The 24,692-nt window shown below is 42.6% G+C and overlaps 1 protein-coding gene across 2 annotated transcripts in view; it reads right to left on the reverse strand.

Annotated features, from left to right (window-relative positions):
* The window catches only part of SPNS3 (SPNS lysolipid transporter 3, sphingosine-1-phosphate (putative)), a 30,241-nt gene continuing 5,549 nt past the window's right edge, over nucleotides 1–24,692 (reverse strand). Inside the window, exons 2-12 of one of the 2 annotated variants that reach the window (XM_064729182.1) lie at nucleotides 24,225–24,555; nucleotides 21,077–21,142; nucleotides 20,434–20,570; nucleotides 19,776–19,927; nucleotides 18,836–18,902; nucleotides 17,905–18,095; nucleotides 15,929–16,081; nucleotides 12,043–12,232; nucleotides 9,452–9,517; nucleotides 4,685–4,783; nucleotides 1–1,757 (exon numbers count right to left, since the gene is read on the reverse strand). In XM_064729182.1, coding sequence (XP_064585252.1) covers nucleotides 1,590–1,757; nucleotides 4,685–4,783; nucleotides 9,452–9,517; nucleotides 12,043–12,232; nucleotides 15,929–16,081; nucleotides 17,905–18,095; nucleotides 18,836–18,902; nucleotides 19,776–19,927; nucleotides 20,434–20,570; nucleotides 21,077–21,142; nucleotides 24,225–24,432 — 1,497 coding nt within the window. In that variant the 5' untranslated portion in view covers nucleotides 24,433–24,555 and the 3' untranslated portion in view covers nucleotides 1–1,589. Of the gene's footprint in view, nucleotides 1,758–4,684; nucleotides 4,784–9,451; nucleotides 9,518–12,042; nucleotides 12,233–15,928; nucleotides 16,082–17,904; nucleotides 18,096–18,835; nucleotides 18,903–19,775; nucleotides 19,928–20,433; nucleotides 20,571–21,076; nucleotides 21,143–24,224; nucleotides 24,586–24,692 lie in introns of those variants that run through there. The other variant, XM_064729181.1, reaches the window with a different exon arrangement.

Consider the following 24,692-nt stretch of genomic DNA (forward strand, 5'->3'; position numbering starts at 1 on the left):
TTTCAGAATACAAACTTTTATTTTAAAGACAATTATTACACTCTCACTGAGTACCACAAAGTTTCTCTATTATTTCCCACAATGGTCACATTTCACTACCTAGGTTTAAGTCAGATTTCAGAACAGATTTTTTTAAATACTAGGTAGACAGAGGGAAGAACAAAAACCTGCAGTAGCTGAATTATGCTATTTACAGTGACATTAGACATTCACAGTTATTACAGGAATATTGTGCTTATGATTTACTGGGAGAATCATGCAAAATTTACAACACTTTACAATTCACTTGCCAATATCTTGCTCAGGCTTTAAGGTGCTACTGGGAGCTAAGCCAGGACAAACAATGGAAATTGGCCACAGTGGTCATGTCCTGTTTGGTACCTGGCATGATATTGTGACAACAGATAGCACATCCAAAATCCCCTTCACTTTGGAGATAAGAGTTCAAATGGACAGTTATAATTAAGTGGTTTTACAGGTCCTACTGCTCACTCATGAGAGGAGATACTTACCCAAGGCCTGAGGATACAGTGAGGAGCCTCCAAGTATTAGGAAGAGGTACACCATTAGGATGTTACATATAAAATAATCACAACCCTCCAGTCTTGAATCTGACACGACTTTGATTGTTTCTGCTTCTCTTGGTCATTTTAGACAACTTAAAACGCTCTTTTTAGTACCTACATGTTCCAGATTCTACAGGCAAGTCTCATCCTGCTGAGAGCTCACAGGCCTCCCTAATCTCCAGGAGATGTTGTGCCTCAAGAGCTCCTGCCTTGTTGAGGGCAGCAGTCCTGCTGGTGACAGCTCTGTAAAACACCCTCTGGAGCTCCCCAGCCCACAGAGGACAAGGGCCTGCTTATGGATGGGGGAGGAGAGTTGCCATATGCCAATGCATGAGCAATTTTTGACTTGCAGTCAAAAGCATCCAAAAATTCAGTATGCAGGATTTGGTGCCATATGGAGAAATTGTGATTTGGCCTTTTCCCCAGCTGTATCTCATTAAGCAAAAAAGGAAAGGAAAAAGGGAGGACATTCTTTTCTTCTGTGCAAACTCTCTCCCAGAGTTCATCTTCCTTTGAGGGACAGTTCATTGCTGGTTCCTGGAAAACCAAGTCTGAGCAGAAGGGGGCTGTAAGAATCCAGGTGCTTGAGGACCGGGCTCTGTCCAACTCAAGAGGTTTTTTGTAAATCTTTTATACTTTGAACATGACTTCTTTTAGGAAAGAGAGAGAAGTGCTACAGAGAGACAGGACTGGTTCTACAGGGCTGAGAAAGATCAGAGTAGAAAAAGAACCTGATGTTCCATGAAGTCTGCAGGGGTGCACTACAGTAAAGGATGCTGTTTCCATGTGTTGCAGCATTTTGCACTAACAGCAATTTTCCTTGTGAGGTCTGTGGTCTGTTTGTGTGAAAGGTTTGTTTAATCTGAGACTTCACTGAGATTTTGTCCTTATCTTTTTTATAGAGACTGCTGTGGCACTACCATAAGGCAGACATTAACATGGTTTGATGTTACAGAGACAATCCCATGGCTGGTGTCACACAGGTCACCACATCCAGGTCTCAAAGTTACAAACACAGACCCCTCAGAGCCTCTGTGCTTCCTTCCGATCTTCCTCGACGTAGAAAGATGTCAGGAGGAAAAATCCTCCTCCAAAGACCCCCACAAAGGCACAGGTGACAAAGCTGTACTGCATGCTCCTGAAACTCCACTGCAGCGAGGGCACGTTCCTGGCCTGGATGGCATTGGAGATCTGGGGAGGGAACAAGGCTGCATTAATCTGGAATAACACCTTCATCCTCTCCTGCTTTAAACAGACTCTTCACACTGTGAGCCTTGAAAAGAATAAAAGAGGCAGGCAGGGGTGAGAGTTTGCTCCCAAAGTTTGTCAAACCAGTACCCAGCACACCTGTACTGCACTGCTCTCCAGCTTATCCTTATCCATCCTTATTCTGTAATTCTGTGATTCCAAAGGGTCAAGAAATCTCATGTTGTTTTACACCTTCAGTGCCTCCAGTCACAAGAGCAGAAAATATGTTTTACCATTTCCTAGCCCACCTCCAGACTGCCAGCACAGGCTGGGCCTTGGGCAGTGACCTTTGCACCTCTTGATCCTGTTCAGTAACTTCTGCCTCCCTTGTTGAAACTCAGTGTATAGAAACAGAGAGTCAAGCAGCAATACAGGCACAAGAACACTCATAAGACAGGGAAAAGATGGAAATTAACCTAAGACAAGAGTGGGGTCTGCTTTTGAGCCAAAAGGCATTTGAGGAGTTATGGAGTGACACTGTGAGTAAGTGGGAGGAAGAAAATACCAGGCAGGTGCTTTTTGCACTGGTGGGAGAATGAGATTGTAAAGGCTACAAATGATAAACATTAATTTTATTTTTGTAGACAGAAGGAAAATCTGATTTCAAGAAACTCAATTAGATTCAACACTTAACCCAGGAACCTGAAATCTCTTCTCAGCATAAACAAAAAGATAAATGGTGAAAGCAGTCATTTTTATTCCCACATTTGCTCTTGAAGGTTAGAATATACTGTGTGACTTGAAATGCATAAATACAAGACTCTTCAACCTTTGCTGGGTTTCTATGATTATTTATGACAGTTTAGCAAGATAAGAGGAAGATCAACTCTAAATGGGTACCTAGGGATTACAGCAAGCATAATGGCTATGATAGAAACCTAATACATTTAATTTTAAAATGTTTAGAGAAAAAATCTCTAGGGTGCAGAGGGAAGAAAAACAGGCTTTGAAAAAGAAAATTCCCTGATTCTTCAGACAGATTTTTAAGCTAAAAGTTTGGCTGAAGCAGGCTGTCCACTATTAGGACATGAAAGTAGAAGATTTGGTGTTTAACCATCAGCAGTCATGGGAAGTGTTGGTGCATGGGCTCACAGAACATTCCAGAGGGCAGAGTGGGTGCTCAATACACAGGAACCCACTTGGACACAGCAGTTTTATTCTTGGGTTTATTGCCTCTGTTCTGAGATTAATCTCATCTGGATAAGCTTTTTTTAGGTTTTAGGGTTTTTTAGGGTCCTCACTCTTTCAAGAGCTGCTCTTTAAGGTGACTTCTGCAGGTCCTGCACACAGTGACAGGCAGGATCAGCACAAAGCCTCAGTTCTGTCTGTGCCCCAAAGAGGGCAAAGGACAGAGGGCAAGAGGCACAAACAGTTTTATTGTTCAGGTAGAAAGCCTAAATCAATACATTGGTCAAAGGGAGAATGAACAAGACACATTTCAGCTTTTGGGGTACCTCCCATTTTTGCATCCCATCTCAGCATTTTCCACAGGGATGTTGTTGTTGTGTTCCCACACATACAGTCAGATATGTGTGAGAGCAGGAGTTCCCTAACACCAAGGAGCAAAGTGATTTCTTCATTTGCCAAAAGAAGGAAGTCAGCAGGGGTAATCCCTCAGGGAGAGAGGCTCTCTTCTCTGCCAGACAGTTGAGACTCTGGGTTTCACCCAGCTGAGGACAAGGGGAACCTCCTGTGTGGCTGGGCCAGCAGCAGCTGTGCAGGCACAGCTCACTTGGGCATTGCTGGCCCTGTCTCACCCTGACACTGTTAACAGGGGGTGAACTCTTTAAATAAACTTTCATAAAAACTAAACTTTAAATCACTGACAAAGACTCAATCTCCCATGTCAAGTAAAGCAGAAAACTCGAAATGGGTGCTTTGTTAGCTACTGTGTCTTAAAATAAATGGAGGAAGGAAATGAGACTGACAGAGTCCACAGGAACTAAAATTAATGAACTGCACAGAGAAAGCAGAATGAGGCTGATTTGCACAGAAGCACCTAAGATCAAGTAAATGTAGGAAGAGCAGAGAAATCAGGTCTCAAGGAATGTGGGAATTCAGGGTTAAGGTGATTTGAGACCACAGCTTTAAAGGTCAAGTATTATCTAAAGACAACCATTGCACCACTTTTGTTCTGATTTTCAAGACTTACTGCAAGATTTCAAACCTGAAGATTTGAACTAAGTCTTGGGTTTTAACACATTGAATTAATTTCCATGAAACTCACAAACTTAGCAGAAAGTGCTTAAATCCCATGACACTGTCTCTGCAAAAATGTATGCCTCTAAAAATATATGAGTCTGTAAATTTCTACACACTGCATAGAACTATTCAAGCAGTGCAATGCTTGCACTGCATGCAAGCAGTGTCACAGGACCAAGTGTTTCATGCAGGTAAAAACATTTAGGAAAATGCCTGTATCTTAGACTCAGGGCCACCAATTTGAGTAATTTCTGATGTTGGACCAGGTAGTGCCTATGATTCTGTGAGTGTCTATCAATTTCTAGAAGTTTTACCCTTCAGTAAGGAGAGAATTCACTTACAGCTCCAATGAGGTATGGGCTGCCTGCATCTCCCATCAAATGGCTCACCAAAATCTGCAAAAATGCATGCCTCTAAAAATATATAAGTCTGTAAATTTCTACACACTGCATAGAACTATTCACACCTGCAAGCAGTGACACAGGACCAAGTGCTTCATGCAGGTAAAAACATTTAGGAAAATGTGTCTGTGTCTTAGACTCTGGGACAGCAATTTGAGTAATTTCTGGTTTTGGATCAGGTAGTGCCCATGATTCTGTGAGTATCTGTCTATTAGTTTCTAGAAGTTTTACCCTAAGGAAAATTCAATAAGGAGAGAGTTCACTTACAGCTCCAATGAGGTATGGGCTGCCTGCATCTCCCAGCAAATGGCTGACCAAAATCTGCAGGGCAATGGCTGTGGATTGTCGCCTCGGTGCCACCACGTACTGAAACAAAGCACAGCCCACAGAGAGGGAACATCAACACAGGGAACTTCAGCAGTGCCCAGCTGCTTCCAGAATATCCCAGAGACATGGACAGAGCAACACTGATGTATTTCAGATTCAAACACTGTTTACAACTTTGTAAGACAAATTTCACAGAAAGCACTGTGGTGTCATGTTGCCATGACACTGCATCCAGTCCCCAGGCAGTGTAGGAGCAGAGCTGTGTGAGATTGGCTGTTCTGAAATCCTGGCCACCCATGGGATGGAGGAGCAATCCAACAGCTCCTTCTCACTGAGGCCAAAGCACACCATGGCCTACACTGAGGCTGTGCAGTCTACCCACTTCTTTTTTGTCTCTCAGAACCTACCTGGATGATGAGCATGCACACTGTGTGAACAGGCTTTCTTGTGCAGAGACAAAAAAACTACAATAGCAAACTCTGAGCTTGGGGAGCAGACCTGGCTGTGACAGACTGTACTAGACTGGAGCCTGTCAGCTCTTGGCTCTCCGAGGTTTTTATGTCATCTGTCCTAGACTCAGATTTCCTTTATGGATAATGACAGGCTGTGTTTGAGAGATGCAAATCAAATATTGTTATGCACTCAATATATCATGGGCATTGCAAGCATGAGAAAAGCTAAATGTACTTTGGCTCTCCAGTGCCTTGCACCATTTCCTTACTACCTTTATTTAATATCCCATATCTGCAACTACAAGAGATGGAACAAGACTGTAACAAGAAAAAGACAAGAGAAGGATGGGGTGTTTCCTATGGTTTCAGGGCTCATGCAAACTCTGCCTGTGCTATCACTCAGGTTCCTCTGCACAACAGAAACTATACTCAAGAGCTCAAGGCACTGTGAGATTCACTAGGAAAAGAATAAATAAAACAGTCCCACAGGGACTCTGAAGGAGCCATGGGGTCCTGCCTGGCCACAGTGACTGCCCAGGACCCCACACCTGCAGGAGTGGAGGTGACATCCTGCACACTCCTCCTCTGAGGAGATCCAGCCCAGGTGCTGCACAGAAGCAGGTGCCCCAAGAGGAGCAGTTTGCAGATCCCTCTTGTTGCCTCTGTAGGATTCAGAGACCTCCTGCAGACTCTGCCTCAGAGCTGTCAGCTAAAAAGGCAGATGGAACACACAGGCTGGTGAACACTTCTGTACCTCCCAGGGCACTTCCAAACACAGGGACACCTTGGTAGCCTTCCCAAAGCCCTCCAATTCCAACATCTCCTACACTATTAGCTGCCAAAACCCTAAAAAAGAGAGTTCCACAACCTCACAGATGGCAAACCTTTCATAAGGAACACTCCAAGAACAGCCTCTCAATAAACCAGCAAGGCAGCTACAGCACTTCTCCACTTGCCCATGAGGACTGCAGTGGTTCAGCAGGTACCTTTGTGTACACTGAATAGGAGGCACAAAGGTGGCTACATGCAATGCCTCTTGATGCAGCAGCCACAAAGGGAGAAGTCCTTATCATTCAGTCAGCATCTTCCTTGCCTTCAGCTCCACAGGTCACAGGAGAAATGAATTCCTGGCTACATTGTGTGGTTATAGTGCCATGGGAAGAAAGAAAAGTCATTTTCGTGGCAAACTGAGAACATGCATTAGCAAATCCAGCTACATTATCAGAGATCCTACCAGTTCATACAGGAAACAAGGCAGAAAGAGAAATTACTGCTGTTATCTCTGGCACCCATCAGTCAATATAACAGCAGTAGTACACTGAACCCATGGGGTTTGAACAGGATGAAACACAACTCCCAAGTAAGATTGCCACTGAATAAGCAAACATCTACAAATTCAGCTCAATTCCATCATTTTCTGATAAATCAATTAGTAGCATTTAGAATTCAAGAGATCCAACCCAAAGCACATTTGTGGTAATAAACTTGATATCCGTTCCCAGGGTAACACAGCACCCCAGAGCTCTGCCCAAGCTTTTCAACTCCCACTTGTTCCCAATTGATCCAATATTGCTGCTAACTAATCCCACAATATTCTAAAAGAAATGGAAGTGAGGGATGTTGGTCACCTGGGAGACAACTTCCTTCATTTCTAGATTTACATGGATCCAGGATATGGCAATGATGCTCCCCACAGATTTCCTGCAGGCTGCAATGTGATGCAGCATTCCCTCAGAAAGCTGAGACTGGAGTGATGGAACTGAACAAAAGCTCTGCTTGGATTCAGGAAGGAATGGAAAGAAAGAGCTGATAGCAGCTATCTGCCTTGCTCTCCTCACCATGTATCACCATTTCCTAACTCAGTGATGTCACCTTCCTCTTTAACAGTGTCAGAGGACAGAATTAAAATACAGATTTAGGAGTTCAAAGAAAAGCAAATTGAGAAACTTAAAAATGTTGGTGCATCAACTCATGTAAAAAGAATGGCAATTGCATTTATACTTGCTTCTGTGCAAAAAACCCCAATTATTTCAAAATAAACTGAAACAGAAGATAAGTAAACCTATCAGTCTGGACCAGTGATAGTTGTTCTGCACCTGTTCACTGCTGCAATTATTTCATAGGATAATTCCTTCTGACCATTCTGTGAGTGTTAAATAAGAATCAAAACCCTCCTGGCTGCTGGCTGAGATTTTAAGCAAGCAGCCAATTGACTAATGCTGACTGCATTATTTACTATTTTATTAAAATTCCAGAGTGCAGAAAACTGACATGTAGAGAGCAGCACCGTGAAAGAGATCATAATGCACAGTCAGTGTCAGCAGGACTTTGCTGAAGACCCATGAAATGTAAGTAGTTCCATTCCTTCATCTCAATCAGAATGTAAAGAGAGGTTCTCCAGCTAGGAAATACAGAGATAAACAGACTCACAGCAAGGCAAGGTCAGGCAGTGCAAGGAGAGCTCTGTAGTGCTCCACAGCTGGTCCCTTTGGTCACTAGAGAGTGCTCAGCATTTGGCAATGTGCTTTCTGATCCTTTTACAGTGTTAGAGGGGTACTTTCATCTCTGCTCAGCTTGTCCACTACTTGGGTTCAGTTAGCCAGCAGAGATTCCAAGCAATTTGTATATCTGAGCAACTCAGACACAGTGCCAGCAATTTCCAGCTCCTGTGACAGCAAGGGCCACTGACCTGTGCTCCACTGGAGCCACAGGCTGCAAGGGTTTTTCCTGTCCTTCTTGTGAACTGCTATTGTGCACCACTGCCTGTTGTGCTACACATGAATGCACTCACTGGGGTTCTTACATGAAAGATTTATTATGGCCATGAAGTTTGCAGCAGCAACCTGCAAATAGATTTCAGCTCCCTGAGAATGAAACACTATTACATAAAATGGGGAACACACACATTTGCTTGGGAATAAACAAAGATCTCTGTTCTGCTGTCCCTGAACTTTGTGCCTTCTCTCACTTGTCCTGATGGCTTTACACAATTTCCCCACTCTTAGTGCCACCTGCAGCAGCATTGTGCCTGTGCCACACTTGTCTGAACAGTCCCTGTCTCACAGGAAGCCTGCTTGAAATATTAAGATTACCATCACATCCACAGTTTCTCAGCACAGGGATCCCAAAGTAGAGTTTGGGTCCCTTGGGTGATCTATTCCTCAGAGAAAAGGGTAATGTTAATTTAAATATTTTGTCTTATGCCCATAGGTAGCAATAAAAGAATTGTCAATCATATAAATAACTTTGGTATTTAAATCAACTTCCTGCAGTCTATCAGATATGAGCATTTCTTTGCTTATTGCACTGATAAACCATATTCAAATTGTTCATATTATGGGTTATTAAAAAAAAGTCATATAAACTACTTGATAAGACTATAATGGTCTGTGTAGTTCAGCAATCACAGTATCTGCCCCAGGGTTTACACAGACATCTATTAGTGACTGTGGAGCTACAACCTAAATGAAAGGTTGCCAAATTTTTATTTACAGTAAAAACTCAAGTAAAATTACTAACTCTAAAAACCTTTGAAATGATAAAAAGAAGCTGCTCATCACAGTCTAGACAAACTGTGCTACAAGATGTTTGCTTTTCACATCCCTCCTTTCTGAAGAAATTACTGATGACAGAATCCAAATGAAACCATGCACTGCTATTCCTTGGCTTGTGGTGTCAGCCCTGGAATTCCCAGGAGCCCCTTAAGCATCACTGCTGGCCTGATGCTCTGGCAGTGTAGCACACTTCTGAGCTGGACTTGCAAGAGCTGGAATTCTTCTGCACTGTATTCTGAACTAAGGGAACTTGCTAATAGTTCATGGACTATCAACTTTGGATCATCCTTTCAAATCTCTGGAAAACAAATAGAAAACCTGATTATAGGCACAAAATGACCTTGTTTCTGTTGCAGGCCATTTTCTAGCAGAAATCTGACAACACAGAGCTGTACAGAAGCCCAAAATACTACGGGTACAGGCAGCACTAGAGAGTACCACGTGCATGAGTTCCATCCAAATCAGGACATCTTCCTGGGATTGTAATAACTTGGACTGCTGCACCACCACACCCTTACTGCCTCTGGCATCCTTGCCCAGCAGTACATTGTGGCACTGATTCCAAGCAGGATTCCAACAAGGGGATTCCCTGTAGGAGTCTTTTCAGCTGTCCCCAGAAAGCCACCAAGATGATGCAGGCTTAGGAACAATATTACATTGTCAAAACCTTGAAATAAAGAAATAGTTTAATGAGCACTTACCAGCAGAATGTCTGTCACAACAGCCCAGTTTACAGACAAAAACAGTTCTCCAAATGCAATAAAAATCTGCAAAACAGAAAAACAGCAGTGACTATGCTATACTATGCTATACTCTATACATTGCCCCTCTATATTGTGAAGAAGAGGCAGGCTCACTGACTCTGCTTATCTATGCAAGAGTTGTCCTACATACCCATTACTTCTAAATTAAACACCTCTGCCTATGCTTACAAACACTAACTTCATCTTAAAGGTGGGGAGAAGAATCAAAGAAGGTGTTTGAGTCACAAATCCTCATCAGAAGAGCCAAAATAGGAAACGTACCACCCTCCCAAATGAACTGCTATGAACTACTGAACCCAAGAAGAGAAAAGCCAGATCTATGGAAGAGGAAGACTCAGCACAGGTTTACAAAGTGCACAGGGATGCAAATGAAGCCAAGTGAACACCTCTGTGTCAGTACAAGTGCTCTTAAGCGCTCCTTCAGAGAGAGAACCTCCAAAATGGGATGGACTCCAAGGAACAGGCAGTCTCCAAACCTTGGTGTCCTGTGGGAAATCCCTAATCCATCACAGATGGAGACCCAGCCATGAGGAAAAGGGGTAGAGCACTGAACAGTTCTTATAGCTGAGGCCTCAGAAAATATTAACCCTTTCAGCCAGCCCTGGACACAGATTGGAGCAATTGCCCAGACTGAGAGAGACTTACAGGAGGAAAAGGATTAAAGTTACACCATTGAGGTGGAGCAGTGCTAGAAAAGCAGAATCTCTTCAGAAATACAGGTCACACAGTCACATGACATCTGGCACAATATTCTTATCTACTAATCAGACTGATGGCACATTGTTACAACAGGTGCCAGCACTGTGTTTGGTAAGGTCTTGGTCAGGATGTTGTCCCTGGTTGATGAAAACACAGCCTAGGAAAGGCACAGTGACAAAATCAGGTATTTTTGTAGGGGTTGTTTACATTCTCCTAAGGAGAACTAGACCTAGAATACCCAGGATACCTATAGATATCCTGTAGGTAATAGATATAGATAAGAGGCCTAGGATATCCATACATCCTATGTTTCTTCTCTGTCCTGTTCATTTGTTTTCTTCTCCAAACCAGTTTGGGGAAAAAAGTTCCTTGAAGCACTGATATACTTAGTACAGACCATTATCCAGACATCTTCTCCTTCACAGTGCTTTAGATATAGATATTATGATTAATGTATTAAATTATTAGATATAAGGAAGAAATTCTTCCCTCTGAGGGTGCTGAGGCCCTGGCACAGGTGCCCAGAGCAGCTGTGGCTGCCCCATCCCTGCAAGTGTTCAAGGCAAGGTTAGATGGGGCTTGGAGCAACCTGGAATAGTGGAAGGTGTCCCTGCCCATGGCAGGGGAGTGGAACTGGATGATCTTTAAGGTCCCTTCCAACCCCAAACCTGATTCTATTATTCTGTGATTCCATTATTCTAATTAAAGGTATGTTTTGGTAGTTCCAACCAAATATATTGATTCACTTATCTAACACAGACTGGCAAATCAAACTGCTGTTCTCTACCTCCAGTCTACCTGGAGCTTGTGGGACTCTGAGAAGCAGAAAAAGACAATGGGTAATTCTTGTAGGCACTCAGATCCCCACTCTTGAATCCAAAATAAGCTTCACATTTCACATTCTGCTTTGTGTAGACACACTCAGGCCAATCCACTTGTGTTTTCTCTTGGTGTAAAGGTGTTTTTCCAGAGGAATACACATTCCTGATGAGTCAGAAGGAAAACCTCTTTAACAAGCATTATTCTTAGAAGCAAAAAACATGCAAAGTGCCCTTTTGCAGAGAACTGTTGATTACTGTAATTTACTTTACTTTACATGTTAATCATGGTGATTTTGGCTGTGGAGTCAGAAAAATGCACAGGAGTCTTTCCCCAGCTGTTACCAGATTACAGTTGAAATAGGGTTTACATTCAGTTCCCTCTTACAGGGATTTTTTGTCATTCCTAGTAAGTTTCTGTTTTCCCTTTGACTGAGAATGGAATTTAAGTGATTTATACTTCAGTTTGTATTGCCAAAAGCTTGACTTTGAAGATCAGCTAGTGATCTGGGCCTTTGAAGGTGAGGGCTAAATTATTCTTAGCAAGAACAGTGTGTATTGCACAGCCCCAACTACACCAACCTTTAAGTATTCAGAGAGCAAAAATAAATAAGAATACTAAATTAGGCACAAAGCATTAAAAATTAACATAAGATTGAGACTTGCTTTAACTACATTTTTGCATAAGGGACATGTTTCAACCCAGCTAAATGCATAGTTACTATTCTATTCTTCAATGTGGGCACTCTGCAGGACCCCAGGCCCCGTTTTTGTGCTCTGTCTGCCCTTTATTCTGTACCAAGGAGTGCCCAGTGTGGCTCTCACAGGACAGACCTCAGCTATGGGAGCATCAGAGCCCACAGCTTACCTGGATACCTTGCCACAAGTCACTGAAACCTCTTAATGGTCTAAAAGACTGCAGAAAAATCTGCAAAAGCCACCCCTCGCCTCCTCCTCCCCCTTCCCATTCTCCCTAGGATGCCAAAAGACATTTTGCTAATTGTCACTTACAAAAGTGGAAAGGATGTTTGTCTGGGCCGCCATCAGAGCTATGTAGAGGCACAGGGCAGAAAGGAACATGCTTGTGGCACAGATCAGAGGATCAGCTTTGTTGTTTATCTTCCTTAAACGTCTGGCAGCTTCTGCCCCAGCAATAATGCCCAGGATTCCTGTCCCAATGGTGATGCCTCCAAATATTAGGCTGGTGACAAAGCAAAGGATTCAGCTGAGCATAGTAAAACTGTACTGTGGAAAAATAAATGGTGTTAGCTTGTACCTGTAGTTTCAGAGGAATCTTTAATAGGGAAGTTGAATTTTATTCCATTTGATGTGACCCTCCCATTCCTTCTAAATGGATGCAGTCCCAAGCCCCAGCTGAAGCTGTGGCTTTGCAATGGTGGCTGTATCCCCTGGAGAAGATATTTTCCCATTTACAGAGCAGGTGTTGTGCACCCAGGCTCAGGGAGGGCTCTGCTCAGTACAATCTGGCTTGGACACGCTGTGATTTAGAGGAGACACAGTCATTGTGGCTACCCTGTGAATCAATCTAGCCAGCCATCCCTGGAGCACAGACGGAGTAACCCTGTATCACAATCTGCTGCCTTGGAAGGGATCCTAGCACGTGGAATGATCCACATCTAAATTACAACCCTCTGCTTAGCACAGCTGAGGTGAGTCACTTCTCTGACTATGGGAAACACCTACCACTTCCCAGAGAGTTCAAAGAATACTGAATAGGTAACTACTGCCAGCTCCACGTAGCATTTTCTGAACACAGGGTTTCCAATACCATTCAGCTTTGAATGTGTTCTTCAGGAACCACAAGTTCATGTTTTAAAAGAATATGTCTGAATAGTTGAGAAGATTCAGCTTCCAAAGGGACTTGCATGTGTGCTTTTGTCTCTCTCCCAGTGAGATCCCTCCAATGACAAACAAATCTCTTGCACAAGATCAGTGGTGCCACTGCACCGTAATTCTCTGAAGGCAAGCAGGGGCAGGATCAATGTATTCTGAGCACAAGCACTTCTGAATATTTCAGAGTGCTACATGGCAAGTTCTGTACATTTTCCTGAACTTTTCTAACTGAAAAGCAAAGTAAGCAGCTGGGACATGATATGTTCCTTTAAACTACAGAACATCCACTTCTTAATTTCTTTCTGGCTGATTAGGAACTCAATAATGCTACAAGGAAAAAAAAAAAAAAAGGTATTGCTATGCAAGATAACAAACTTTAAGAAAATTTGTACTCTCCCTGCATGTTCTTCAGGATTCTGATCCATCACTGACTATAGCTTGATAGTGACATTATAGATTGTCACTTGGCAGAATAATCTCAGACATTTGTTCAAGAGAGGCAAGTTCCAAGGTGACATTTGTTGATTGAAGCATTCATGAAATTGTGTTCAGAATGTTCATGTATTATAAACTGTAGTTGAAATAAACCTGCAGCTGGAATAAAAGAGAATGGCCAAAACTAAACCCAAGCACAGTTCAGTTGACAGGGAGTAGGAAAGTACAGAAGCCTGGTACTGGGGAAAGGCTCCTATGGGATCCTTCAGGGGCTGAGAATGCTCACTTATCTCTCTGATCTGTTTGAAAGTGTTTGCACAAAGACCTGAACAAAAACTTCACACTGCCTATTTATCTACCTTGAAAGGATCGAGACTTGAATCAGTTGTGGTGCCATTTGAGTCTGTGTTTCCAAGGAGTCTGTGACACAGTCCTGATCCTTAAATAAAGTCTGCAACTGCTGAACAGCCAGAGGGAAAAAACATATTTAAAAGTATCCCTGGGCAGGTCTGGTAACGTGCAGCTCAGTTCCTCCAGCACCATCAGGTCTGACACAGTAGTTTATGTTCTGTTTCTTTACATCCCCTTGGAATAACAGTCCAAAGCCAGCCTTATGCTGCTTCTGGCATGAGCTTATGCCAAGGTTATTTTTAAAGCATCCTATAAGAAGCTGTACATGAGGTTAAACTATCAAATGCTCTGTTTCACTTCCCTGAAGACCATGTCTGGTCTAGCAACACTACTGTGGAATAATAATTCAGAAGTGGATTAGAAAACAAACTAGAGGCCAACACCTTCAAATTAACAAAGGAAGTACTCAAACTGCATGTGTGAACAATGTGTGATACAGACAAACATCTTAAACTGTTCAGCTTCCCTCAGCTGCCTACCCTGAGCCAGACTCCTGGGCTTCACTCCCTTCCCAGTTCTGTTCATTGATAAGGAATGTGCCACTGGTGGCATCCCTGGAAGGACAATTCATTTCCCTTGGAAGGATTTTGGGATGACTCTTCAATCCATCTGGTTTTGCTACAACTGAGAAATCACATCTGAGTTGACTCAATTATTCCATTGCAAAAAACAAGAAAAATCCCATTAGCAGAGGATACATTGAAGGTGTGATTACTGCTTTTCCCTTTAATTGTTTTTATCTGGAAAAGCCATACAATAAGCACTTAGTTCTCTGAAATCCATTACAAAAGTAGAGACTGAAACAAGATTTGGGATACCTCTGGAAGAAAGGGATATTTGTATGGAGACCACTGCCAGGAGTCAGCCCCAGTGCTCACTGTGACTGAGGGAAGCTGTGAAGACTCAAGAGGAACACTGAATACATATTTGTATTCTGGACAACACTGAAGAAAAACTTCTCTTCCTTGATGGGGAAAAGGGATCTACAAAAAGGTGTGTCATGACTACTTCAAATTGTTCTACTAGTGTAAATTCCCCTTCTTATACAATATTTGATACTATTTATGAATCTTCATTGGTCTGGACATGCTCTGTAAGCAGAGCTCTGCTGGCAGCTATTCACAAGATCCTGGTTTGATGTGATGATCTGATACTACATCAAAATCAGCAAGCTTTCTTCAAGCTGGGAGCCACAGTGAACTCACCAATATGGCATGGATTATAAAAACAAAATAAGAAGAAGATAATAGGCAAGTTACTACAACACAGGATTTAAATATACTTAAATGGGTATTTAAGTAACTTGGGGTGCACAGTCATTTGTCAAATAAAAACTCCTTGCTAAAGCTGCTCCTTTTTCCCCACAACTGTTGCTATTACTGCTGCTTCCCACTTTACTTAAGTAGGGCTGGCAGCATCTTTCCAGTTAACTGAGTGATTATAAACAAACAAGCAAAGGGGAGTGTCTCAGATAACTGGAGGCAATTTAACATTCACACCCCATTGCCTTCCCAAGAAGTGCCTGGTCACATCATGTGCAAACCCAGGGCACAGGGAATATTTCTCTGCCTGCTCTGGGGTGCCCTGACCCACAGGGCAGCACTGACTCTGACCCTCATTCGTGGAGAAAGTTTCCCAGACTTCAAGATAGACTGGAATCCACAAAAGTGTGAAATAGATTACAGAGAGCAGTGTAGGTGTATCACTAGGTGAGAAATTGAGGTTTTGGGATTTTTAGTATGCTGTGGATGGAAGCAAGATGGAGGACACAGGGTGTCATCCTGGGCTTCTTCTCCCTTCTTCTCCATGGGTTTGGGAGGCATTTTGTAATTGGGCAGAAAAGTCCACATTGTGGGCTTTTGGGGATCAGTTATTGGGTTAAAAGGGAAAATAATCCAGGTGTCAGTTCTTAATTGGATACTTTAGTCTGAAAAGACCTTGGAACAAGAGATTGTTGGCCATTTTGTGCCTTCTAATGGAAAGCTGCTGAACTCACAGTAGTGAGGCTGTTTTACTGATATGAAATAACAAACACCTGAGTCCAAACATGAACTTCTGTCCTGAGTGCCTTCAATCCAGACCCAGAGAAACCACAGCTGGAACCACCACAGCATCCTCCCCTCCCCTCTCCTCAGGAAAGCAGCTGTGATTGAGCCCCCTGCAGAGTTTCCAGGAATGCTCCCAAGGCACAGCTCACCTGTTAGATGAATTGCACGAGTCCTGGAGGCACAGTGGGACAAGGCCCTGGACAACCTGAGCTCTGTACAGAAACAGTGGCATCCACATTCCCAGGGCTCCAGTGACAAAGGCCATGGCAGTCAGACCCAGCGAGGAACAGACAAAACTACAGCTGAAAGTACAAAAAAACACCAACTGAGAGATATTAGAAAGAATGGTGTGTGAGGAAAAACCTACCTGCAACACCCAGGATTTCAAGCAATAACAAAACAATATGTTCAGACATCTGGTAATCAAAATCCACTCCCTTGAATATCTGAACTCTGATCAGGCTTTATTATGAAATTCAACAATAAAGTACTAATTAGAGTAAAGGGTATGACCTACTGATTTAATGTTAAATCCTGGTCTCTTGCAGATTTCATGCCAACTCCTGCCAAAACAATTGCTGTGGATTTTTTGATAGCAGAAGTATAACAATAGAGAGTGAGCAAGAATTTAATGGCTTAGTACCTAAAGGAAAGGATTCTATGTTCAAGTTTAAATGCCTCAAGTTTTAAGCTGTTTCTGTAACCAGTATAAATGAGAGCAACATCTGGGTTTGGGCTGGGCTGGAGCACTCCGTAGCTCTACCTGAGTAAAAAGAGACTCAATCTCAAGTTTCAGACAAAAGGAGAAACATTTTTGAAAACTGTCCAAACCTTGTCTTCTTCCTGCCCTATTCTAGGGGAAAATTAAATTTTTGCTGGACTCTTTGTCATTAATAGTTCAATGGAAAACCCCCTCTGAGGTCAATAGGGATGTATGAAATCTAAAGACTGCTGCAAATGATCAGGTGACCACCAAACTAGAGGATTTGTTAAGAAATGAACCTAATTCTCCATTTCCTAAAGATAAAGTGCTCTTGGACTTGATTAAAAGTGGAACCACATAGTTTTCAGCAGTATGTCTTTATGCTTTGGAAATCAATTGCCCAAGGAAAAGAAAATGGGAATCAATTGCTAAAGGAAAAGAAGATTAAATTATTTTTTTTTTTACACTGGAACATCTCTGTAGGAAAGCAACTTTGGAGATAGTCTAGTTGTTGAAATATCAGAAAGGTTCATTTGGGGTTTTGATTCAGGAAAATTCATTTTTTATTTAGTTCAGGATATAATGCCTACAAAAGCAATCTCTAGTGTACCCGCTGATCAGGATGTAAAGAGGACGGAGATTTAGCGGGCAGTTAGAAAACGCTGGATGGTCTGGAAGGACACTCCAAAGACAAACGATGTCCCAGGACAGCGAGTCTTTAAAGGAAAAGCGCTGGACTGGAAGGCAGCGGCAGGCGCAGCCGGCTCTGGCGCAGCTGCACAGCGGCACCTGCTGTTCCCAGAGCCGCTGCAGCGCCTCGTCCTGCCCGGGCACCGCCTGGCACCGCCTGGCACCGCCTGGCACCGCCCGGCTGCGGGGCCACCGCACCGAGCAACCTGTTCCACTCTGCATTTTACTGTGCCCTGCAGGTCAGCTGCATCTTTAATTTTTGTGTGGTTAAAAGGAAGATGTCATCTGCCAGCCCCCATCAAAACACATGGACAATTACTTTATAAAGCACATCCCACAAACTTTGACTTCATGCACAGCAGGTTCCCAAATACCACAGAGTGCCTGAGATATCCTAATCCAACCTTCCTCAGGTGCTAAGAATTATAAATAAATTTACATCAGAAAATTATGCACTTTTACCAATCTAGCTTCTGTAGGGAAGGGAAAATTTAGTAGAAAGTAGAGCTTTGGATTCAAATAGGAGCAAACTGCCATCATAACTTTGCCCCCTTCCTCATCCTCAAAATGGGAGGATAGAAGAAGCAAAGAAATTTTTTATCTCTTTTGCAGAATTCCTTTAAAAGAGTGGAAGAAAACTTTTTACCAATGGCATTTCCATCCTCTTTCATAGAGCATGTGGCTCAAAGGAGCAAAGTGGGACTCAATGGACACATTTCTTATACCACTTACTTCTTGACAAGTGACCCCACATCTTGACACCAACTAGTCCTGGTAGCTCTGTAGACATCTGGCTTCTCATCTGCTCCTCCTATCATGCCAGAGATGCTCAGTGCTCTGTGGGCTGCTGTCTTTCTCTGGATCCTGTGAGGCACCAGTAGAATCAGCAGAAGCAGGGCCAGTCCTCCCATGCAAGGAGTTACCTGTAGACACAAGGTTGGTTAGATCAAAGATCTGTTTTCTTTAGTGAGAACTCCACAGCAATTCCAATTGCATTAGAACCACTATTAGAAAATTGCAGATATGTTCAGAAATAGATGTGTGCTGGTTTAGGTCATATTTGTAAAGAAAAAGAGTGACTTTGGTGACTTTGAAGAAAAGATAATAGAGCCTTCCTCTCTATCATACAGGTACCTAATTGCTCCTCCCTCTGATTAAAAAAAAAAACACGTGAAAAGAAAACTGTACTGTATTCTAGCCACAAACACAAGAATCACTGATGCAGCCACCAATGTTACCTGAACAGCATCAGAGTTACTCCAGTAAATACTCTGCCCCACTCACCTGCATGTGCTAGCTGATTTTGTACTCAAAGAAGTTGTTCTCAACAGCATTCCAGAACTCTGGTGCTACCAGTATAATGATAATTTTACCTTCAAATTCCTCTGTTTGAGGAGTCTTGGTGCAGTAACAGCCATTCCAAATGTGCCCTCAGGTAAGAGGAACATCAGCACCTGCCTGGCTGCTGTACAGTTTCACCTACACCTATCAGAGCTAGGCAGAAATCTGCCACTTGTCCTGCAGGAAAACTTCTCCTAAACAGCACATTCCTGACCTGTCAGAGGGTAGGAAGTCCTCCCACTGCTCACCTTTAACACAGTGAACATAAAGAATCCAAACCCCAGTGATGATTTTGATTTTACAGTGGATTAAAGTGACTCACCCTGAATGCCCAGTGCCAGTCACCTGTGCTTTTTGCCATGCCAGCTGCCAGCATATAACCACAGCCACTGCAAACAACAGAAAAAAATGGTCAGTAAGCACCAGTGAATTTTGGATGGCTGAAGTGACATGTCTTGCCAGCTAAGGAGAATGTTCTGTCATAGTTTTCCAAAGGGATAAACAGAAATAACCCCCATGGTGTGTGCTAGTCTGCTTGCCAGCCAGTATTAAAAAGAGAGTCTAAGCTCCTCAGAGCAGACTTGAGATGATGACAGAAATGTCCCAGTTCCCCTTGGAACACATATTCTGTAGAATGACACTGCAAACCCGGATCAAAGAGCCCATAAAACATTTTATTACCTACTCCCTCCTGTGCTAGCCAAAGGAATTATGCCCTGCAGGAATTTCTTTAGTTTTAATCTGCCTTCTGGGCCCAGCCTTGGCTGCCTGCTCTGATACAGAGTATGCCTCTAAACCATTTGAAAAGCTCTTCTCCACCTTTTCTTCAGAAACAATGTCAATTTAAGTAAAAGAGAAGAGGGAAGTACCAGTTCTTCCTTGGGAGACATTTAATGCAGGGTTCTTGAAAAATCTGTCAAATAAACTAATACCTAAAAGCTTTTGTCTCCCAAAACACAGAAATAAATTACATACTCTCCTGCACATATTTCTTTTAGAATTGATGCAATATTTTATTCAAAGCCAGAGTTTCTGGAGTCTAGACTCTCCCTAAAAATGTTAGGGGGAAAAAGTGAATTTTTCTCAAGGTAAGTAGAGAAATACACCTAATCAGCTCTATTCAAACTTGCCAAGGAAGTGACAAATCCCTTTCTAAGAGCCAATGAAGAAATACATCAAAATAAATCTGATTAGGGCTCAGGGTATATTGAATTGCAGGTGTGGTCAGACAGAATTTCAAAAGGCCACTGCAAGAAACCAACCTGCCCACTGGAATGAAGATGTAGAAGATAGATAACACTGTGGTCCTTTTTCCTTCCTCAAACAAGTCTGCAATGATGGTAGGTGCTATGGTGGAGTAACTGGCAGAGCCAATGCCAACCAGTCCTCGTGAAAGAACAAATATCCTGTAATGCTGCAGGGAAAAGACATATTAAAGTCAAAAAAAGTCCATGCAAGAAAGAAAAGAGGGGCATTTTAGTGGTGAAATCAAGCAGAGGAAATCAGAATTCAACTGCCTTTTGCCTGTGTCTGTATTCCCTCCACTCACACCTGCTCCCCTCACATCTCACGGCTTGGCTTTCTCTTTCTGCACAGCAGTGACTTCCCAGAGTGACACCCAGAGGGAATTTCAGGACAGGGTGGATAGAGCACATGTAACCAACAAGCTGCCACACTGTAAGGTCATAAACAAAAATCATTCAGGACAAAAATGAAACCCCATCAATCACAACAATAATGTGTGAGTTCTTTATTGCCTAGGCTGGACTCCAGAGTCCTGGAGTATATTTAGTCCAGGCTTAAGGCTTGGGAAATGAGTGGTCACTGATGCTTTTCCAAATGTGATTAGAGAAGGACTCTATCAAGTCCTGCAAGATGTATGCAGATTATTTTCATAGCACCCTCTAAAAAGCAACATACTGACTGAGTGATGAACGAGCTCCCCAAGGTGACACCAGACCAGAAGAAAATCCCAGCTCCAAGGATGATCTTCCTGTTGTAGCGATCTCCCAGGTACCCAAAGATGGGGGCAGCCAGCATGTAACACAAGGTGAACACTGAAAATCCAACAATGAACAAAGACAATATTGATCTGAATATTTAGTCATATGTACTGCTCAGCCCTCAGATAAACTCAGGTTATTTACAGCAGGGGTTAAAGGCAGGCTGAGTTTCTAGGACTAGGAGGAGGATTGGTATTTGGAAAAAGACAAATGAAGACTCAAAATATCTATTCAGCAATAAAATGTATGTGAATTGAATTGATGTGAACTAAATTCACACTCACATTCAACTGAATTAAACAATGTGAATGTATGTGAATTACTCAGCTTTCTGGAGAAACCCTTCATCTTTTGTGATTCACGTACTGCGGGATTTTTGAAGAACCCAACTCCAGCGTGACTTTCAGTTTTGCACTATAGTCAGCCTGCCCACAAGTGGAAGTGAGCAATGCCACAGACAAGGAGGAACTAGAGGAGCTAAGTAACTGGGCTGTGTTTTAGGAGCAGACCACAGAGGGGCAAGGCAAATTCAGCTCTCTGAACTGAGGAGATTTTATTACCTGTCTGCAGTAGACCTGTCTTCCCATCACTGAGCCCAAAGTATTGCTGTATATCCAACAGGATCCCTGCAACAGAGGCACACATTGAATGGCAGCAAAGCACCCTGCTAATCCTGGTTACTGCCAACCCAAAGCCAGGGCTTGCAAGAACTGCAGCACATTTAGATTTTAGTTTAGATACAAGCCATTACTGTACCACAAGCATGAGATGCACAGAGGATTAAGAATTCTTATCAATATAGATAAAAATAATGATCTTCCACTATAAGGGTCTTATGAGAGTTAGTTTACCCACTGCTTCAACCACTCCTGTTCTGCTTCTTTTGCACCATTAGCACCTAAGAACATGAAAAATTTAGATTTCAAAGTTTAATGGACACAATGCAGAACAAAACAGTGGATGTTCAGACAAAAAAGTCATTTTCTTCTCTATACCATGCCAGAGCTGCAGATCTTCCATCTCACCTATCTTGTATTTCCATTTACACTGCTGAAAACCAACTGAAAATAGAAGATACTGCTTTGAAAAAGCATACCTGTACTCCAGTGTTGAAAGATATCAATTATAAAAGACATTTACTTCTCATGCCACTTCAATTTTGTCTAAATAGATGAAGTCATAACATTGTTATGAGGATGAAACCACCACCACTTAAGAGAACAAGTTCTGTGTAGTTTGCCTGCTGTGCTCACAGGAGCTCATCTGTGGGTGAGGTCAGCAGGAGGCCCCCCCTTCTCCCTTCTCCCACACTGTGCTTTACACATTGTGCCATGAACTGCACTGCTCCAGCCACTTAAAAGCAGTGTGGGACCAGGTAGTTTAAAGCTAAATCCATGTTCTCCCCATGGCTGCAGCATCACTCCACTCACTATTTACTGATGTGACTTCAAGTCACTGTAGATCAAGGTCCAGCCTAACAGCAGCTCCAGAGGTTTACAGCTGTTTCTCAGTGACTCTTGAACATATTTTACATTTAGGGGTTTCCTAATGATTTCAAAAGTTTAAACAAGAGATTTAATTCAAATATTTTGCAGCATTAAAACAGGACAATCAATTATATCCTTCCTTTCTGGCAGCCAGTGATCAATGCACAGAAATACTGTATTAGAGGAATTCAGGTTTGGTCTCATAGAGTATTTAGAACAAATCACAGCTAACAAGACTTGAACAGAACCACAACTTCATCTCAAACTAACATTCACACTGAGCACCATTCAAATGTCATCCTCTCCACACAACTAAAATAACTGACCCTTCCAGATCCTGGCAAATTATAAGGAATTGTTTTGAGCAGTTTGGTGGACAGAAAAGAGGGGAAAGGTCTGCATGGTCACTAGTTTCAACAGACTGAAATCAGCAGACAGCTAAGGGGAAGAGCTTGTTTTCTGTGATGCAAACACTGTCACAGCCCGGGAGCAGAACTATCCGGAAACCACAGCTTGGTAACTGCTGCCAGTTCACTTCTGAGCAGATCCTCACACCTCCCCTTCCTCCCCTTCCTGTGAGCTGAATCTGACAGCATGGTCACACTTGGACAGCCAAACTCAAATGTGCTGCTGCAAGAATTCTGCAGTGGCACTGAATTCCAGCAGGTGAGCAGTCAGGGTATATTGCTGTGTATAAACTGCAGCTGACAGACTTCCCCATGGCCCAGCAGTCACAGGACCCAGTAAAATGTGCTTTAGTCATGTAGTGTAATTCAAGGGGATGTTTCAAAGGGCTGGGCACTGTCCCCACCTCTGCTCCTGAATTCCTGCATGTCCCTGAAGGTACCTCACTCACAAGAGCACAGTGGGAGAATTTTGAGCTCTTAACTGGTTCAGGAGCCCCTGAAGAGTTCAAAACCTGGAATGAGCCAAATGCTTCTTGCTCTTAACCCTCCAAGGGGGTACCTTTCTAGCATCCAAGCTCTTCCTTGAAGGTATTTTCATCTTCTTTTGTCCCCTGCCCTTCTCCAAGGAAAGCTACTTGACAGCAGAAGGCACACACAGAAGTTTTTCACTCACAGCCTTGCATTCAGCATGCACTCCTACTGCACTCCTGCTTGCTTCCTTCCCTCTTGTGTTGCTAAAAAGCACTCAAAAAACCAAGCTCAAACTCTTAAACCCACTACACTCTCCATTTCTAAAGACGCTGACTGAATGTCCTAAATTTCTGAATGGTCAAAGTAGCAAAATTACTTTGTATACTGTAACTAGGTATTCATTCAAATTCAATAATCCATCCTTTGGGTTTTTTCAAGGTTTAAAACAATTCTGTTTCCCAGGCCACTCAGAAGTAAAATACAGCAAGCTCACAACAACTGTTTCCCCTATTTTGTAAGTCAGATCTCTGGAAGCATGGGAGATGCTTAGGAGTGGTACTAAGTAGAAGAATTTACACAGACCACAATTTATATGGGAGAAAAACCCCATATTTTCCCTCCAGTTTACTGTAAGCAACTCTTGGTTGTTTTCAGCTGGGAAAAAATAGTTTAAAAATCATATTTTGGAGGAAGGATATTATTTATTAGACAACAAGTCATAACTTGGGTGGGGGAAGGCTTAAGGAAGTGGGTCTCTATTCTTTTTCCACAATCATGTTTCACTCTTAATTGCAGAAATCACACGACTGCCAGCAGCTCACAAGGAAGTTAAGCCACCCCCAAGCAAACTAACATGGATAACAAAGTTATCACAAAAATCACATAGTTCTTGAATTTGTAATGGAGGGAATATCTTCAGTATTCTTCAGCTAAAAGAATAACATATAGAATCTACTAGGTGCAAAGAAGGCCTTGTAACCTGCTGTGCACAGGAAGGAGAAGCTCCTTACTCACATTTCTGTAGAATCCAGCCACAAAAATGGACCAGTTGCCCTGTAGGCTAAAGTCTGTTTATAAGAGACTTAGATTTTAAAGTACTCTTTTATTTTTATAAGCATTCCACTAACTATTAATACCTAATAAATCCCTCCTACCTAATAAATCCCTCCTAGGTATTTCCAGATTTATAACTGGAAGCTTCATTAAGAGCATGATCAACAGGTTAAAGCAGATAAATGAGAGAAAGTAAAAAGACATAAAGCATATCCTTACTTTAGAAACATTTGCAGAGCTGCTAAGAAATTAAATTTCTTTTTCTTTAGAAGAGAAAAATGGGTTCTCACCTGGCACAATGAACCAATCAATGAAATTTATGAAATTCCCAAAGCACAGCACAGCAACTACCAGGCAATCCCTCTTTGCTGGGCTGTTCCTTGGCACAGCCACTGACGGACACTGGGTCCCATCTGCTGCAGCAGCTCCATAGCTCTGTCCTTCCAACAGAGGCTGGAGCAGCAGGTTTGTGTCTTCATGCTCACAGGGGGGTTGCATGTCTCCAGTGCAGACACTCAGCAGGGATGTTGAAGGATTTCCTCACACAAAATTGATGTGTTGGGGCTATGAGGAACTTCAATCACTACGGTCATTTCCGGGCTGAAGCACAGGCACTGAGAACTGAAATGTTCCTTGCAGTCAGAAGAACTTAAAAGAAAAAAAGCTGCAGTGCTGTGTTTTGCAAAAGTGGCCTTGAAGACAAGGCAAAGTAAGTGTAAACAAAAGCAAAGTAATCCATTGTGCACCCAAGAAATAAA

This window comes from Zonotrichia leucophrys, chromosome 19, assembly GCF_028769735.1.
Source record: "Zonotrichia leucophrys gambelii isolate GWCS_2022_RI chromosome 19, RI_Zleu_2.0, whole genome shotgun sequence".
Taxonomy (NCBI): Eukaryota; Metazoa; Chordata; class Aves; order Passeriformes; family Passerellidae; genus Zonotrichia; species Zonotrichia leucophrys.